The following is a 17611-nucleotide window of genomic DNA, read 5'->3' on the forward strand; positions in this document are numbered from 1 at the left end:
ACATTTTCATATCCTTGTATCCTTCACTAATTTTCTTTCATCATAAACATTCTAATGAATGATGCTTTTTGATTCACTCTTTTCCAATATATTGTATCTATGAATAGACATGCTTAAATGACATATTTGAAATAATTATTCATTTTTGTATATAAACATGTCCCCTGGCATAATTCTCATTATTCTCCAGTGTGAGAAGACATAATGAATTTTTCTGTAGTCTCTTGACTAATTTCTACCCATCCATTTATGTTGCCAACAGAATTTTCCCCTGCATCCCATTCATTTCATTGTAACAGTATTTCATGTATTAAATGGCCCATAAACATCTGCCATTAGCTACAGGCTCTAGCTACCACTGTAGATCACCTAGTTTCCTTCCACTGGTTAGGCCAAGAAAACAAAGGGATCCTTACTTATTAAGCTAGCAGTTCATTCTGTTTATTTTCTTTCCAGGCGGTATATTTATCTCAGCCACGGATATGTCTTGGCAATATCCCTGTTTACAGCAAATGTAGTCGCCTTTTTTTCCTCAACAATGCTTCTGAGGATGAGGCCATCATTTTTACTTGGCACGTACCTGGGATCTCTCCTGCCATGGTGGTGAGTTTCATCTGCAGGATTGGCTTTTGGTTGGGTTTTTTTTTTTGGCTTCCTTATCTTTCTCCTGGCAATTCTGTTCCTTTCAAGTTTCCTCAGTGGCAATCTCAGAACACTTGCTGAATTGATTTCAATTTTATCAGCTCAAACTTCTGAACTGGAGTTGCACCAAATGCAAAAATCTCCCAAAGTTAAAATAGTAAACATTTGCTAAAGAGAACAGGATGGCCCAATTGCAGTGTTGCATTGTATGACTCCTAAGCAATCAATATTCTGCTGCTGTGGCTATATTCAACTATTCTCTTTTTTAATGTCAGGAGGAAAGAGTCTATTTTCAGAGCCACAAAGATATTTAATGTGAATATAGTATCTTGCATGCTTTATGTACTCATTCATTTATTTCATTGTTTTGTACGGTTATCTGATTTACAAGACTGATCCTGAGTGAGTTACAGTTTAAAGAAACACGAAATGTCTTAAATATGTAATATATAATGTAATGTGATGTGATGTAATATAATATAGTAGACTTAACGACATAAAAACAAGATAATGAAATAACAATAATTATAATAACAGAAGCAACTGAGGCCAACCCTACACATATATCATTCTAGATCCTTGCATTCTACATAGGCTGATGTTACAATCTTTAGAGCCTCGTGGAAGGGCAGAAGGATGAGGGTTGTCTGAATCTTGATATATTATGATACAATAACCCATTGTTTTGTTTCAAGGCACTGAAGATCATACCTGAAACTGGACTTGTGCAGGCTGGAGAGAGCACTCATTGTGTTCTTACACTGCATGCTGGTGAAACTCCATGCTTCTACAATGTGGATTTGATCTGTGAGGTGAGACTTTGTGGATATCTCAGATCAAAGTTTTTCTTTAATAGAAAAAGCCAGGAGTTTTTGGCTGCTTATATTCAGTATAGAATATATAGTTTTGGTGCCAAACAGAAAGGCTATAGTTCTAAAAAATATGAGACTGCACTGAAGTCTGTCACTTATCAGTTCATTAAAATTAATCAAAACAAATACGGGATTTATGTAATAGCATAATTAAGGCTGAATGGCTTTTGTCAAGGGAACATCTGCATAGAAGCCTGAAGAAGATAGAAATAATGTACACATAATACAAATTATATTTTTCCATGATACATGGGGCATTTAGAATGCATGATTGAACATGCATGATTTCATTTCCTCTTTCCTGTAATCCAAACATGTTTGCTTAACTATTCTGCATATAATGATCTTGTTTTCTCTTTGGTAATATAGTTGTTTTCAGTAATTTCTATAAAGTCATAGCATTAAACTAAAGTGCAGCCAGAAATTAAATTTCAGAAGGCACATTCGGGGTGACATACTGTATCTCACCAGTACAGAAGAAGAAAAGTAGAAAAAAATCCCAGTTGAATAATGTTAATCATAGGTGTTTTCCCTGTAGATTTTTACTCAAAACTCATTAGATGAATACGAGAAAGAGGTGCAGGAATGGGAAACTGAAAACGCTCGCCAAACTGTGGAGTTTACCATCACTGAGGAAGACCTGGATATGAAGAAGGACCCAAAGGAACCTTTCAAGGTAAAAACTAGCTTGCTATGAAGGGAATCTATTGTATATCTGGATTACAACATATTTCTCAAACTTTTTTTTAATCATTTGATTCTGTGTTTTGTGAACGTATGCAAGAAGATGGGTAAAAAAATTACCTGGAGATGTTTTCAGCTTGCAGGATTGTCTGATATAAGACTTAGCCACATCATTTAGATGCCAGGATCTTTCAGCTCCTCAGAATTAGCAACTACTTATTCAGACATTAATATATACATAAATACACACACACACATAGTGTGTGTGTGTGTGTGTGTAAATGACTGTAGATGTAATTTGCTGACCCTGAGAGCAATTAACCAATAGAACAATTTGCCTCCTGGAGTTGTGGATGCTGCATCACTGGAGTTTTTCAAGAAAAGATTGGGCATTCATTTGTGTGGTATGGCATAAGGACTCCTGCCTTAGACAAGGGTTGGACTAGAAGACCTCTAAGGTCTCTTTCAGCCTTGTGATTCTATATTCTATGTTTTCATGTTTTCCTGAATATATTTTCTAAATATACCAGGAAAACATACATTGAAATTAGTGTTCAGGTTTTAGCTGCATAATTTTTTTAAGGCCAACCAAGTCCTTTGAGTTACTAAACTGGAAAATCTAAGTGGTATCTTCCTCTCACTAATTTATATGAGTTATTTAGGAAACTCCCTATGGGAAACTCATTGGTTCTCATTCAGTTCAGCGAACCATGTATAATCATATGTATTATTATCTTAGTTCCATTTGTATTGTTTTATTATTTGTATTGGAAGTTCTAAATACAATTATAAATATAAATAAAATTTGTTTTATTTATTGAATGTGTATGCCATTAACTTCATATAAATGCCTCATGTCAATTTACATGAAAATTAAAACATCCATGGTATGATATATAAGTGATAAAGTCTACACAATACATTTAAAATATCAGTAACAAAGCATGCACAATAAATTTGAAACATCAACATTTGAAATTTAAAATGTCCATGGTCAGTATCAAACCCATGACATGAAAATACAGTGAAACTATAATGGTTGCAATGTTAAATAAGTACATTTATTTTCTATTAGCACATCTTTTTACAAGGATTTGGGAATTAACAGCCATGGGCAATGGTAGAGAGAAGACAAGAAATTTACAACCTCCCCCCCAATACTGTATACCAGGGGTGTCAAACTTGATTTCATTGAGGGCCACATCAGGATTGTGTTTGACCTTGGGGGGGGGCGTGGCCAGGGTGGACATGGCCAGCTCGACGCCACTCATTTCAGGGCTCCTGTGGCAGCCCTAAGCACTCAGCCAGTGAAAACGGGCTCCCGAGCTCTGTTTTCAGCTGCAATGGCCTCCTGCAATTCCTGCCAATGAAAATGGAGCTTGGAAGGCTGTATGTGGCCCTCCAGAGCTCTGCTTTTGCTGACAGAGGCAGCGTGGACCGGCCGTTTGCTGTTTCCAGGGTGGCCCTGTGGGCCAGATCTAAGCACCCTGTGGGCCAGATCCGGCCACTGCACCTTGAGTTCGACATCCCTGCTGTATACAATAATATGTCAATAGCTTACTAAATCCCGGGAATTTTCACAGTAAATCCATGGCTTGATGTTGAGGGGGAAAACCAGCAGGGGCAGGAGTGTATGCTTGCATTTTTCCTGTGAAGCCAATTTTGTGGTTAGAATCCATCACTGATTTTTCTCCAGCCTCATCTAGATACCCACAAGGAGAAAAAGAGTTTGGAGATTGCCCACTTTGAGCAGAAAAGTGACTGGCAGAAAGAAGGTTATGTTTTCTTTATTCAGCGTGGCAATCTTCTTAAAAAAAAAAAAAGGCCACATCCTACAATTTTGTGTATATCGTTTAACTTGCTTTATTCAGGTATATCTCAAATCTTTTCAAATTCTATAACTTTTTGTTACAATTTTATTCTTTTTCTTTAGGGAGCTCCAAATATGCCAGGATTATCAAAGCTTTCTAAAGTATTTACGAAGATAAGAAAATATAAGGTAATTAGTTATATGCCCTTTATGTAGATATAGTGAGATCCCTTATTGTCAGCCTCTGCTACAAAAACCGAGCAGGAAATGTCAATCTTCCAGGCATATTTCTTAATTGTGCCACACCTATAGGTATAATGGATATAATTAATCACGAAAGAAATAAGATCCTAAGGTTAAAAGTTCATGCCATGAAAAATCAAAGGATGAGATGTATATAGATGCCTATATGCAAATGCTAAGAATAGGGGGAGTGTTTGGTGTTAAGAAAAACACATAGCATAAATTATGGAAATGTGATATAACCAATGGGATACAGTTATCTTTGTGACATGACCTCTGAAGAAAAGAAAGGGAAGGACATAATGGGGGCAGATCTGCTTTGTATGCAGACTGACATAAAGCAGAAGCCACAAAATGGAGCAGAATCTTCTACTGATGTCCATAGCAATCCTCTAAAGCAGGTTAGTACTCAGCACATACTATTGTCCCACACCAAGAGGCTAAAGCTGACCTATGGATAGAAAATGAATTAGAGAAAAAGAAACAATAACGTAATTTCCCTTCATGTAAGCATAGTTTGGGAAAACGAATGTTCTGGACAGAACTAAGAGACCAGATTTCCAGATATTCTAAATAGTTGTACACTATTCAAAAAGCTAACAACAGGAGAGTTTTGCATATTTCATTGATGCCTTATACTTTTTGGGTCAACAGTTTGCAAATGTTCCCTTTTGTTTTCATACACTGCAACACTGACCCTAATGCTAAGCACAGTCCAATATTTTGTTTGAGAGATGTATTGAACCAATTGGGAATCAAAAAAGATATTATCTTCAGGTGCATCTAAAAAGCCCAACTTAATCTAGTGTGACTTTTAGAAGATCAAGCTTTTTAAAAAAATAAACGGATTAATGAAAAGAAGATTGAAAGCAAGAGTCAAGAAAGTCAGTCTCTAAATGCTGGCAATGTTTTCAAAACAACACTAGTAGAATCTCAGCTACAATGTCCAGAGAGGGTACCATAAATCCCAAGAGAATATCAGAGTGCCTAACAAGCATGATCAGCATGATTTCTCCAAAAAGTGGGCATCTTTCCCATATAAGAACAAAAAAGAACATTTGGAAAATGTTGACCAAAAAAAGTATAATCAATAAAATAAGCAAAACATTTTGCAGAGCACAAAAAGAAAAAAAGCATTAAAAGCAAAAAAAAAACAACCCTTCAAAGATATTTGGAGTAGGAAGCCTATCAGCTAGTGCATGAGAGGGAGAGGGAGAGGGAGGAAGGGATGCAGGGAGAGAGGGAGGGAGGGATGGAGAGAGAGAGATTATCTTCTCACATTTAATTACTTAGCAAGATGCTTGAATGTTACAAGTTAGATAGTCCCTTTCGCTAAACAGTTTATTTTAATTTCTTATCAACAGACTCTTCCTCCTATTAAGAACGTCTGTGAGCCAAATGCCCCTGCTAGCCGTAGCCAGAGGAGGCAGATGAGAGACAAGGAGGCCAGCAGGTTTTGGCCCAAGCCTGAATTCCCAAAGCCCTTCCTCATGCACCTCGGCTTTACAGCCAGGTCCCACTCAATTGATGATTTCTTGTCCAACTTCTCTAATGACTTGCCCCAGCACTTCCTTTACCGGTAAGACACATTGTTTTCCTGGCCTTCTCCAGTTAGAGATGTTGGATCTCTGCCGAATCTCCAAGTAGAGATGTTATGCAATGCTCTTTGTAATTTATTTATTTAGAACTGGATGTATGCCTTACGCTAAGCCACAGTTTATTTTGGAATTGTTGGATATACCATAGGGGCTAGATTTTCATGTTGGACCAAGCCATAAATTTACAAGGCACAATCTGGATAGTCCTTGAGTTACGACCACAATTGAGCCCAAAATGTATGTTGCCAAGTGAAACATGTGTTAAATGAGTTTGCCCCATGTTATGACTTTTCTTGCTACTAGTTATTAAGTGAATCATTGCATTTGTTAAGTTAGTAACACGGTTGTTAAGTGGAGCTGGATTCCCCGTTGACTTTGCTGGTCAGAAGGTTGAAAAGAGTGATCACATGATCCCAGGACACTGCAACCATCATAAATATGAACCAGTTGCCAAGCATCTGGATTCTGATCACATGACCATGGGGAAGCTTCAACAAACATTCATAAGTCACTTTTTTCCAGTGTGTTGTAACTTTGAACATTCAATAAAGGAACTGTTGTAAGTCAAGGACTACCTGTAGTGAATTTATCAGTTGTGCTGGTCTGGTTTAGCATGTTTTATGATAGGTGAAACCACTTAGCTTTTAGCACTGATGATGTTATCTAGTTTGGCAATGAAATGCCTGCAAGAATACAACTAAGCCCAGAGAGAATTAAGAACCCCATCGAAAACCACTTAGCACTTGCTTTAATTTTGTTTGAATTGTACTATTATGAATAAGAACTGTTTTATATATTGCTTGTCTTAATGTGGAAATATTGGAATTGGAAAACACAATCTGATTGTCCCTGTGGCACGAGAATATTTAATAAACTGAGCTGAAGGACAAATCCTATCTGCTTGTTTCTAGGCATCTCATGGTTGTAGAAAGATTTAGATCATTTAGGAAAAAGAGTTTCAATGTTTTTTTTTACAGCCAACTGAAGAAGAAAGCACCAAGAAAAGATTCTGAACGTAGGACATCTCTATTCTCAGTTTCGAGCAAAACTGGTAGAGGATCTATAAAGGATGCCACCTGGATGGATCTAGAAAACTGCACAGAACAAGAAGCCCAGCTACTGACGGACATGCTGTCTGTGGTAATCAAGTAGGTGGCTTGTCTGTCAAAAGTCCTGAAATATTTAGATGGTATATATGCACTGCCTTACTATATATAAGCTACTGTATATATTTTATAAATATATAGACTACAGGCTTAGGATTTGTATTATTTATATGGCCTGCTAATTCAACCAAGGTGCTGAAAATAATGTACTTTCAGTTATTCCTATATGCTTTCAGAATAACTCCATAAGGAAGGTTAAATTAAACCAATTATGAGAAATGCGAGGCCTGATAAGAGGTTGGATTCATGTTCCATCAATAAAATTTACTGGGGGACTTTGGGCCAGTCATTATCACTCAGTTCAACCATCGTCTGTCTGGCCTGCATTTCTGGCAGAATAGGGATGACTCCCAGTAATTTTGCCTTCTTTTATCCCTGACACATAAATGAATCATCTTAAGCATGTATTAGCTTTTATATTACCAGGTTTTCAGGTGCCTATGGACAAGGATGCACCAAATCTGAATGATCCTTAAACTAAATATCCTTTTTGATATTCCAGGGGTTTGTTGGAGGAGACACAGTTCCAAGAAGCAGTGGCCAGAAGCCTCACAGAGCCCATACCTTACTTCTACCAATTCTGGAGTGAAAAGTCAGCAAAACAGAAGAAGAGTTCAACTGGCACCTCTTCAGAAACTCCTTCCCCGGAGTTCAGTGCTAAGGGTAAGACAGATGATGAAGACTTGGGAAAGGAAACAGTATCTCCCAGAGTCACTTCATTTGTTACAGAGAACCTAAGTGCCATTATTCGCAAGGAACAATCCCGGGAAGAGAAAGAATTCATTATCAGGTGAGACAATTTGAACATCTCTAAACTGAAAGTGCAAGCAAGATAGATGTGTTCTAAGCCATCAAATTCCTGTAATGCAAATAATAATAATAATAATCAGCACGTTTATTTATTCTATTTATAAGGCTGTCCCAATTCAAGACTTTTCTACAGAAAAATATTGACCAGCGAAGCTAATGTTCTGTAAGCCATGTTTGTCCTGAGAATCTAGAACAATGTATCAATATGTGCAATTTGAATCACAAAAAAGATGAACTTAATACTGTGCATGATTTATCAAGAAGCCCCCTCTTATAGGCAGTGACATGCGGTGAGGTTTATGGCTGGTGAGGCACTGACACAGGGGGTTCAAATTTTTTTAGACTTGTGGACTTCAACTCCCAGAATTCTACAGCCAGGCATGCTCAGTTCCGATTTAAAGCGACAGCATTTGTTTTTCTCCTTTGCGAAAAAGTTTTCCTTCATTCTTTTTCTTCTCCCTCCCCCTCCTTCCTCCCTCTCTCCCTCCCTCCCCCCTCTCTCAAACAGACACACGCACACAGAGAAGTTGGATCCCTCTCTCACTCACTCAATCTCAAACAAACACAAACACAAACACAGAAGTTGGATTGGATATATTTTCCAATGGCTTGAAAGCAGCTCCTCTGCCATACCTTCCCACCCCCATTCCCCTGCTGCCTTCCGATCCGAGCCTTTGATTGCAGGTGGAGCCACGTTGCCTTTTCAAACTTGTAATCAGTGAAGCTGGGCTTATATACTTTTATCCAGGTGTGTGTGTGTGTGTGTCTCAAAGTCTCTTTGAGAGTGGGCGGCATACAAATTAATTAAATAAATAAATTAAATAAATAAAGGCAACATAGCTCTGCATGCAATCAAACTACACTTGGGGAGGGATCTACACTTGTGGATGAAGTTTGAATCCCTCCCCCTCCCTCTGACCCACACACGTACCTTTTCCAGCTGTTTCAGAGAGGATTTCAACTCTGCCTGCCATCATGAAAAGAAAAAAAAATGTAAAAGGAAAAACGCAAACTCAGGATCAGGCTGAGCTAGTTGCTGCTAGAGTCACCGTGTGCATGACTCTGCTTAACTGTTTAAAAAAGTCTCTAAAAAAGTGCCCTCTACAGGAGGCAGGAGAATGACATGCCTCATTACGTCAGGAATTTTTCAGCTTTTAACCCTTGCTAAGCTCTGCTCGAGTGATCATAAAGTCAGACTAGATGAGGCATCTCGTTCTCCCGCCTCCTCCTGTAGAAGGGACTTTTTTAGAGGCTTTTTTAAATAGTTAAGCACTAAGCAGAGTCATCCACTGTGACTCTGGCAGCAACTAGCTCAGCCTTTTTCCTTTTACATTTTTTTTCTTTTTATGATGACAGTGGTGAGGCTCTGCCTCCCCTGACTACACGTCCCTGCTTATAGGTAAAGGAAAAGGTCTGGCAAACATGACAATGGTGTCTTTTCAAAGCTTAGGTCCCCACAATAGCCTTAAGGCACAGAGCTTCAATGTCTTAAAAATTCTCTTTTCCTGCCCCTACCTCTGTTTCATGAAGCATAGTCAAAATCAGGCACCTAGAGTTCCAGCAAAAGAGTATTAGAATAAGAATCTAAGAGACCAGAGGCAGGTATGTGATCAGAAACAAAATGATGCTCAAATTCCCAGACAAGCGGTACAGAAGGACCAGGAGGAAGTCGAAGTCAGAAGTTAGAATTCAAAATATCAGTACCGGGCTGGAGAACCCAAAAGCAGAAATATGGCTAAATCCAGCCAAAATCGCAATCTGGATACCATATACAGTCGGAGAAGCTTTCTATATATGTGTTTACCGGTAATGTTCTGGCATTGGGTACTGAAGTTTGAATGAAAGCTTAAGTCTGCCGGGCTTGTTGTGAAAATACAGGTAGTATAGGTTACAAGAGACTTCCTTGGAGGTACTTACAATCCGGTTCCAAAGTTATGACCACTGCTGCAAAAAAGACCGTAAAATTGGGTCAATCGTGCTCATGACCCAATTTACAACCATCACAACTTACAAGTCATAAGTTAAGGGCTACCTGTAGTATAAGAGCTGTACTTTGACCCTGACCAGCTCAAAGTTGACTCAGCCTGCCATCATTCTGGGGTTGGTAAAATGAGGACCCAGATTGTTGGGGGCAATATGCTGACTCTGTAAACTGCTTAGAGAGAGCTGTAAAGTACTGTGAAGTGGTATATAAGTGTAAGTGCTATTGCTATTAGTAATGTTTCCTTACAATGTTAATCCTGGTGGAAGTTTTCCAAATCTTTCAATATAGAATAGATAGACAGACAGACATAGGTATAGGTATAGGTATAGGTATAGATATAGGTATAGGTATAGATCAGTGGTGGGTTTCAAAAAAATTTCAAATCTACTCTGTGGGTGTGGTCTCCCTTGTGGGAGTGGCTTGCCGACCATGTGACCTGGTGGGAGTGGCTTGCTGGCCATGTGTTTTCTTTCTTTCTCTCTCTCTCTCTCTCCTTCCTTTTGTCTCTCTGTCCCTTTTTTCTTTTTTTCTTTCATCTCTCTCACCCTTCCTTCCTTCCTTCCTTCCTTCCTTCCTTCCTTCCTTCCTTCCTTTCTCTTTCTTTCTCTTTCTCTTTCTCTCTCTGTGTGAGTCTGTTTGTTTGTATGTGTGTGTATATGTATGTGTGTGGCTCTTTGCCTCTCCCTCCCTCCCTCCCTCTGTGTCTCTCTATATGATTCTCTCTCTGTGTCTGTCTGTCTGTCTGTCTCTCTTTGTGTATCTCTCTCCTCCCTCTCTCTGTGTTTGTGTCTCTCTCATTCCCTCTATCTCTCTGTGCCTCTGTCTGTCTGTCTGTCTCTGTCACACACACACACACACACACAGAAACAGACACACACACACATACTGTGGTCACCTTATTGAGTTTTCCAATCACATTTGAAACACTCAACAACTGGCCTGTATTCATGGTTTTTTGCAGCATTCTGCAGACATGGGGGCAAAATATATGGTTAAAAGTACCTGGCAGCGGCGTTCTTCCCTGGGGGGCTCCGCAGAACATCCCAAGACCAATGGCTCCAGGATGAGGGATGGAATCTTCGCTGCGGGCCAGTAAAGCTTCATCCACCAGAGGCAGCAGGACAAAAGCCCCTCTCCCAACTGGCCCTTCCTCCCTCTGAGGGTGAGGGACCCGGCTGCCCCGCTGCCTCTGGCTTCCTTCCTAGAGTCTCCTCTCTCCGGGGCTGTAATTGTGCAGGCTGTGCATGCGTGCTTATGTTTTCCACGGGGGTGACGGATGGGCTCCGGAATCGCTCCATGACTTGGAAAACATAGGCGTGCGCGGGCAGCCGGGCAGCCAGGACAAGGGAGTGCAACCCACACGGCCTGTTCAAATAGCAAAAGAAGGGACAGGAGAGGAGGCTGTTTGAAAAGCCCCACTTGGAACTCCTCTCCTTTTCCTTCTTTTGCTGTCTGTACATGCAGTGCGGGTCGCACTCCATTGTCTTTCATAGCCAGCTCGTTTCCAATTGGGGTGGGGATCCATGGAGAGGTATGGAAAAAATCGATTTCTTTCCCCCTCCCCCAATTGGAAACGAGCTGGCTGTGAAAGAAAAGGGAGCTCAACCCGCACTGCATGTAGAAACAGCAAAAGAAGGAACAGGAGAGGAGTTCCAAGCGGAGCTTTTCAAACAGCCGAACTCCTCTCCTGTCCCTTTCTTTTGCTCTTTGAGCAAGCCATGCGGGTTGCGCTTCCTTTTCTTTCATAGCCAGCTTGTTTCCAATTGGGGGAGGGGGGAAGAAATTAATTTTTTCTGTCCCTCTCCATCCCCACCTCTTGTTCAAAGAGCAAAAGAAAGGGTCAGGAGAGGAGTTCGGCTGTTTGAAAAGCCCCGCTTGGAACTCCTCTCCTGTTCCTTCTTTTGCTGTTTCTACATGCCGAGCGGGTCACGCTGCCTTGTTGGCAAGGGCGCTTTGCAGCGACGGGCCAGGAGCGGTACCGGCGTTCCTGGAAGTTAATTACTTCCGGGTTCACCGACCAACCGGTGCGCGCGAACCAGGGCGATCCAGGAGGAACCCACCCCTGGTATAGATATATAGATAGAGATAGAGATAAAAATAGAGATAGAAAGAGATATATAAAACAAATTATAAACATTCTCTAGTCTTATGCACTGCCAAAGTATCTCTCATTAGTAGACAATACTTATTTCCTCATATCAATTTAGTTTCTCATTATATATAGTATTTTCTACGTAGCTACTTTAAGTACACCAAGGTCAGGGTTGGGTTTTTTTCCCCACCACAAAAATATTATCTTGGATGATGCAGACTTGACTGGTTAAACCCGGACATGAATCTGCATTATTGACTATGCCATTATAAAAGGTGTTGTGGGTACAATCCTATGAGAACAAAATAGGAAACACCAGCATTAGTGAGCATGAAGATCTGAAATGTGCTTTCTGTTAAGGATGCCGGCATTTGCAAATGTGGCTGAAATGGTGCTGGATAACACCGTCCAGAACATTCTGGTGGAGGCCAGTCGTGGGGAAGTAGTGCTGACAGCACGGCCGAGAATCATTGCACACTCTCCTGTTTTCTCCCAAAAGTGAGTAGATCAGCAGGGAGGGGATAAGGGCTCCTAGCATGAAAGGGCTGGTTCAAAATTAAAATGTCATCTAGTAGAGCAGAGTTGATGCCTGTTTGAGTGAGTTTAGGAATGGCTGAAATGTGTTTCTGCACAGGCTCTCTTTTGTAGTCCATGGGTTTCTTCTTTGGATGCCTCCTGCTATTTATTGGGCTGTACAGGTAGTCCTCAACTTACAGCAGTTCATTTAGTGACCGTTCAAAGTTACAACACCACTGAAAAAAGTGACTTTTCACAGTGGCCACCTTTGTAGCATCCCCATGAACCAACATTCAGATGTTTGGCAACTGGTTCATTCTTATGACCGTTGCTGCCTCCCAAGGTCATGGGATCACCTTTTGCAGCTTTTTGAAAAGCAAGTTAATGGGGGAGACAAATTCACTTAAACAACCAGGTTGCTAACATTAGTTGCTGTGATTCAGTTAACAACTGTGGTAAGAATGGTTGTACGATGGGGCAAAACTCACTTAACCAAGGTTTCACTTAACAACAGAAATTTTGGGCTCACTTGGGGTTGTAAGTTGAGGACGACCTGTATAAGGTCCAGGACAATCCCGAGTAGTCCTTGTGCAGAGAAAAGGAAGCAACAAACTTACAAAAGTTTGTTTAATAATCATTCTAAATTAAAATGGCACTGAAAAAAGTTACTTGTGTCCTTTTTTCACATTTATGACTGTTGCATCATCCCCATGGATGCATGATCAAAATTCAGACACTTGGCAACTGATTCATATTTATGACAGTTACAGTATCCTGGGGTCATGTGATCCCTTTTGCGACCTTCTGACAAGCAAAGTCAATGGGGAAGCCAGATTCACTTAACAATTATGTTACTAACTTAACAACTGCAGTGATTTATCTAACAACTGTAGCAAGAACTGTTGTAAAAAGGGTTTTTACAAAAATTGTCTTCGCAACTGTCTTGCTTAATAACATAAATCTTGGGCTCAACTGTTGTCGTAAATTGAGGACTACCTATAATTGGGAAGAAAGCTTAAGTAAGGACCATGGGTTCAATGGGTAGAGATGTGAGAACTAAAGAACAGTATGGAATTTACACATTCCTTAAGCTGAAGGAAAATCTCACGCAACAGTTTTGTGAAGGAAAGGCATTCATCTGCCAAAATAGTACACTACTTCCTTTCTAGAAAAGGACTTGTCCAACCTTGTTCTTTAACAAGTAAGGACTTTATAAAATTAATTTACAGTGGTTGTAAAGTTGTGAATGTTCAAAGGAATTTTTGTCTTTCAGAGGTGTCAGTCCCATAGTTTCGTTGCACAGATCATCTACAATACCAGGGACTTCCAGTGAAATCAAGAATTGTGAAGGGCAGCGGCACATTGTCTTGGCCCCATAACAGCTCACGGATGACTCTGGGATCACAATGGAAATTACTGGTGGGAAGACGGCCCTTTGTGATTAATATCACTGCTGGAAGATACCTCCACAGAGTTGGATCCAAGGAGAAATGACATTTGCAATAGAATCTCATATGATTTTGCTCTGTGCAAAACCATAATAGCAAAGGGCCTTGTCCTGGATTTAACATTCAAAATAAAATTTCATTTTGTATCACAGGAAAAGTGATTCTAATTGTATCATAGGAAAGAGATTGAGCTTTTTACCTGTCATATAAACATATGTGATTCTGCTTTCATTTTTGGGTGGTAAATGTTTGGTTTTCACTCCAGCAGGGGGCAGCTTAAGCTTCAGGCCTAGTTTGTGGAGAGCAGTTTTCACTAAATGTTAAATTCAAATGATACTTTCCTTGGTTACTTCAATCTCCGGGTACAACAAAGTTTAACAACTGCAGATGAATGCAAAGCTATAGCAACTATAAGAAATAATATTGACTAGGAAGGAAGTTGGCTTCCTGGAGCTGGTTAAAAAACAGGTCATACACAGAAAGAGTTCTTTATTCCTTTTCAGTTTTAGTACTGTTTCACAATGTCATTTCAACTCTCTCCATGGACTTTGCTTTGCCCTGTAATATTTCATAGTGTGGTGGTTTACCAGCATTATAAAGAAAAAAGGTAGTTTCCTTCAAATTATGTTGAAATAGTGAAAAAGTCATAGGCACATCTATATAATGTACCTGCTAATACTAAAAAGATTGTATTGATGGAAGGATCTTGGAGCAAAGGATCTAGTAGGATTCTTTTGGGGATTTAAAAAAAAAGGATCAGAGAACATTCCGTGTAGTTCAATCATCAATCTGGCCTGTGCTGAACATCACTTCATGCTTCGAGGCATGGAGTAGACACACCTTTGGAGCATATGATTGGTGACAAAATGCCATCGCAGCTCAAATGGAATCAAATAGAATTGCATGAGCATTGGAAACAATGGCTGCATTCAACCTTTTCAGAGAATTTGCCTTCCACTGTAAACACTTCTGTACTTTCCATACTACTAGCACTTTCTCATGTAATTTACTTTAGCAGTAGAGTTTGACTATCACGGGAGAATGACTGAACTGCCCAAGCCCATAATCCTATTAAAAAAAAGGTAATTGAGACTGAAGCTAATTTATTGCAGTTAAACCACTTTGGCTTTAATATAAATGCTTTTGATTTTGTTGGGTGTCTACATATGAGTTTCATTGCTCACATGCAAATCAAACACTCTCAACCTTTTTTTACATACTGCTGCATTTTGGCCACAAAAACAGGAAGGGTCTCAGGTATAAACAGAAAACAAATTCTTATTTAGAGAATGTATTCCTTCTTGCCTTCATTTGAGAGCCAGTTTGCTACTGTGTTTAAGTCATCAGGCAGGAGACTGAGAGGTCTAGTCCCATCTTAGGCAAACAGCCAACTGGGTGACTTGGGACAGTTAGTTTCTCTCAGCCCTAGGAAGCAGGCAATGGCTTACTGAAACAACCTTGCCAAGAAAATTAGGTGGACACATTCAATTTTAGTATGCTCATAGCGACAACTTTAAAATAAGTGCTTCTAAAACAGAAACTAGAAATAGGAAAATATACATACCTGCAATTAAAGTACATCCTAAAACGATTAAACCCTGATAATTCCCCCAAAAGCCGCTGGTATTATTACACCAAGCCTCCCACCCCCTTTTTAAATTTCATTTGCTTACTGTCTCGCTTTTCATACAGTACAGAATAAGGTGATTTAATCTATCTGGGATAAAGAGAATTTCAATCTAAAAAAGAAGCCCAGGACCAATTCATCTCACACTTTCACCTTGCTAGAATAAGTCACCTGACCATTTGTGACCATTCAAAATAATATAATCACAGAACTTGGATGTTTGGATGTTTTGAGAGTCAAGCTATTCTTTATATGCCACCAGACTTTGTCAACTCTGAGTCACTGCACAGAATGACTATCTGTCCCTAATTTGGTCTTTCACGTCTTCCAATAATGCACTCATTGCCACTGGATGTTAATTCTATGAATGCAGTTAAACTTCATTGCCTTGGATGGGGGAAGGGTTATATATAATATTCAGACATTTTAAGCCCCCTTGTTGCCCCGAATCTGTTTTCTAATGCTTGTTCTGAACATGGAGGGGAGATTTCATTGGCACTCAAGTAGGAAGCTTTGCTTCCATCTTTACCCTTTCTAGCATTAAGGCTGTTCAGTTTTTCTGCCACAATTATCATTGCCTCAGATTTGGCCTCCTGGCTTAGCTCTGTGACTATTTCAGATTTCTGTTTCCTAAATGTAATGAGTGTTTGGCAATTTAACTATGTCCCAATAGATACTCTCTTGGAGGACTTTCCATTTAGTCCCCTTTTGTATTGTGCCTTTTCCAGTAGCTAAAGAAAGAATTTCACTAAATAAAAAGTATACTCTTTCTTGTTGGGTTCATATACTGTATCCTAAGCCAGATAGTGGTCTAGGTTTGTCACATGGTGTGGTGTGAACCCAACAGTGTCCCTTGAAAAACGTCTAAAGCGAAAGTCTGTAAGTCAAAAAGTTGTTGAGGTTGAATTGCCAAAGTTGTTCGTGTTTGCATTGAGTCAGCTGGCAACTATACACACCATGAGCTAATTGTAGCAGGCAGTCCTGTACAGAATGTGCACTTCCTAGCCCTCCCTGTTATCTTCCTCTATGTACAGTATAGCTTTTGCTTTTCATCCCCTCCTAATTGCACAGCGGTCCCTGGTTTCCCAGCCTATTATAATGTCTCCTTAATGCTGCTCTCGGTGGCAAGGATTGTCAATTGCTGCTTCTCTGATGGGCTCCTATAGCTTTAACCACATGCAGTAGCAAGAAATTAAATAATTAAATGTCTTCTATCACAGCCACGCTCTCTTGAATCTGCTGAATTTTTGAAATTTAGGCAAGAGCCAGAAGCCCTGCCAGAGCAAATGTGGCTGTCATATAGCTATAGATCTGCCCATATTCAGAATCTGGGAAGACAAAAGAATCTGTTTCCCAAATTAAATGCTATAAATACAGAAGCATCTCCTTTCATTTTTATTGCCCTATTCAGTAACTGTAATAAGTTGCAATGGCAGTTCTTCAATACTAAATAATTGTGATGACAACACTCAAGATATAAAAGTACAGGATATGTGTGTGCGTGTGTGCGTGTATGTGTGTGAACATGTACTGAAAGAAAAAAGCAGTACAATGTTAAGCTAAGTAGATACATAAAGTTTAACTCTAAACTTTCAAAGTTTATCAGTATATGGTACTGCAAAGTCTTTACATATGTTCTACAAAGGGGGTTAATTATTACAGAGTGGAAGAATGAGATTTTACATGTAATTATATATATTTAAATTAAAAGATAAAGGATATCATAGTTAAAGTCATATTATAGGGACTATTCTTTATCATACTCTGTGTTTAAAGGTTAATCTATGCTGCAAAAAGAAAAAAATACTGTAGTCAAGTAAATTTGAACAAGTAAGGAGCTTAGAAAAATTCTGGAAAAGGATTTCCTTGTTTTTCTATCTTTTATAAAGTTTTCCATATATGGTCCATTTCCTCTTGCATAAACCATCTTGTCTTTTAATAGAAAACCCTTTTCTTATACCACTTTTCATAGAAGGAGTCTCTTTTCTGACATTGTTGTTTCTTCTTTAAGAGGATGTGAGCCAGGGGTGGGTTCCTGCCGGTTCTAACCGGTTCGGTAGAAGAGCTTCCAGAAAACTACCGTACCGGTTAGAAGAGGTTCATCACAGAGTGCCTGCCC

The 17611-nt window shown here is 39.5% G+C and overlaps 1 protein-coding gene across 1 annotated transcript in view; it reads left to right on the forward strand.

Moving 5' to 3' along the window:
- The window catches only part of CFAP65 (cilia and flagella associated protein 65), a 70460-nt gene extending 56500 nt beyond the window's left edge, over positions 1-13960 (forward strand). The window contains exons 25-33 of the mRNA XM_032234392.1: positions 457-603; positions 1338-1454; positions 2053-2190; positions 4132-4197; positions 5616-5830; positions 6827-6997; positions 7518-7805; positions 12262-12399; positions 13691-13960. Of these exons, the coding sequence (XP_032090283.1) occupies positions 457-603; positions 1338-1454; positions 2053-2190; positions 4132-4197; positions 5616-5830; positions 6827-6997; positions 7518-7805; positions 12262-12399; positions 13691-13796 (1386 nt within the window). The 3' untranslated portion in view covers positions 13797-13960. The remainder of the gene's footprint in view (positions 1-456; positions 604-1337; positions 1455-2052; positions 2191-4131; positions 4198-5615; positions 5831-6826; positions 6998-7517; positions 7806-12261; positions 12400-13690) is intronic.
- Positions 13961-17611: the final 3651 nt, after the last annotated feature.

The sequence above is a fragment of the Thamnophis elegans genome, chromosome 1 (genome assembly GCF_009769535.1).
Source record: "Thamnophis elegans isolate rThaEle1 chromosome 1, rThaEle1.pri, whole genome shotgun sequence".
Taxonomy (NCBI): domain Eukaryota; kingdom Metazoa; phylum Chordata; class Lepidosauria; order Squamata; family Colubridae; genus Thamnophis; species Thamnophis elegans.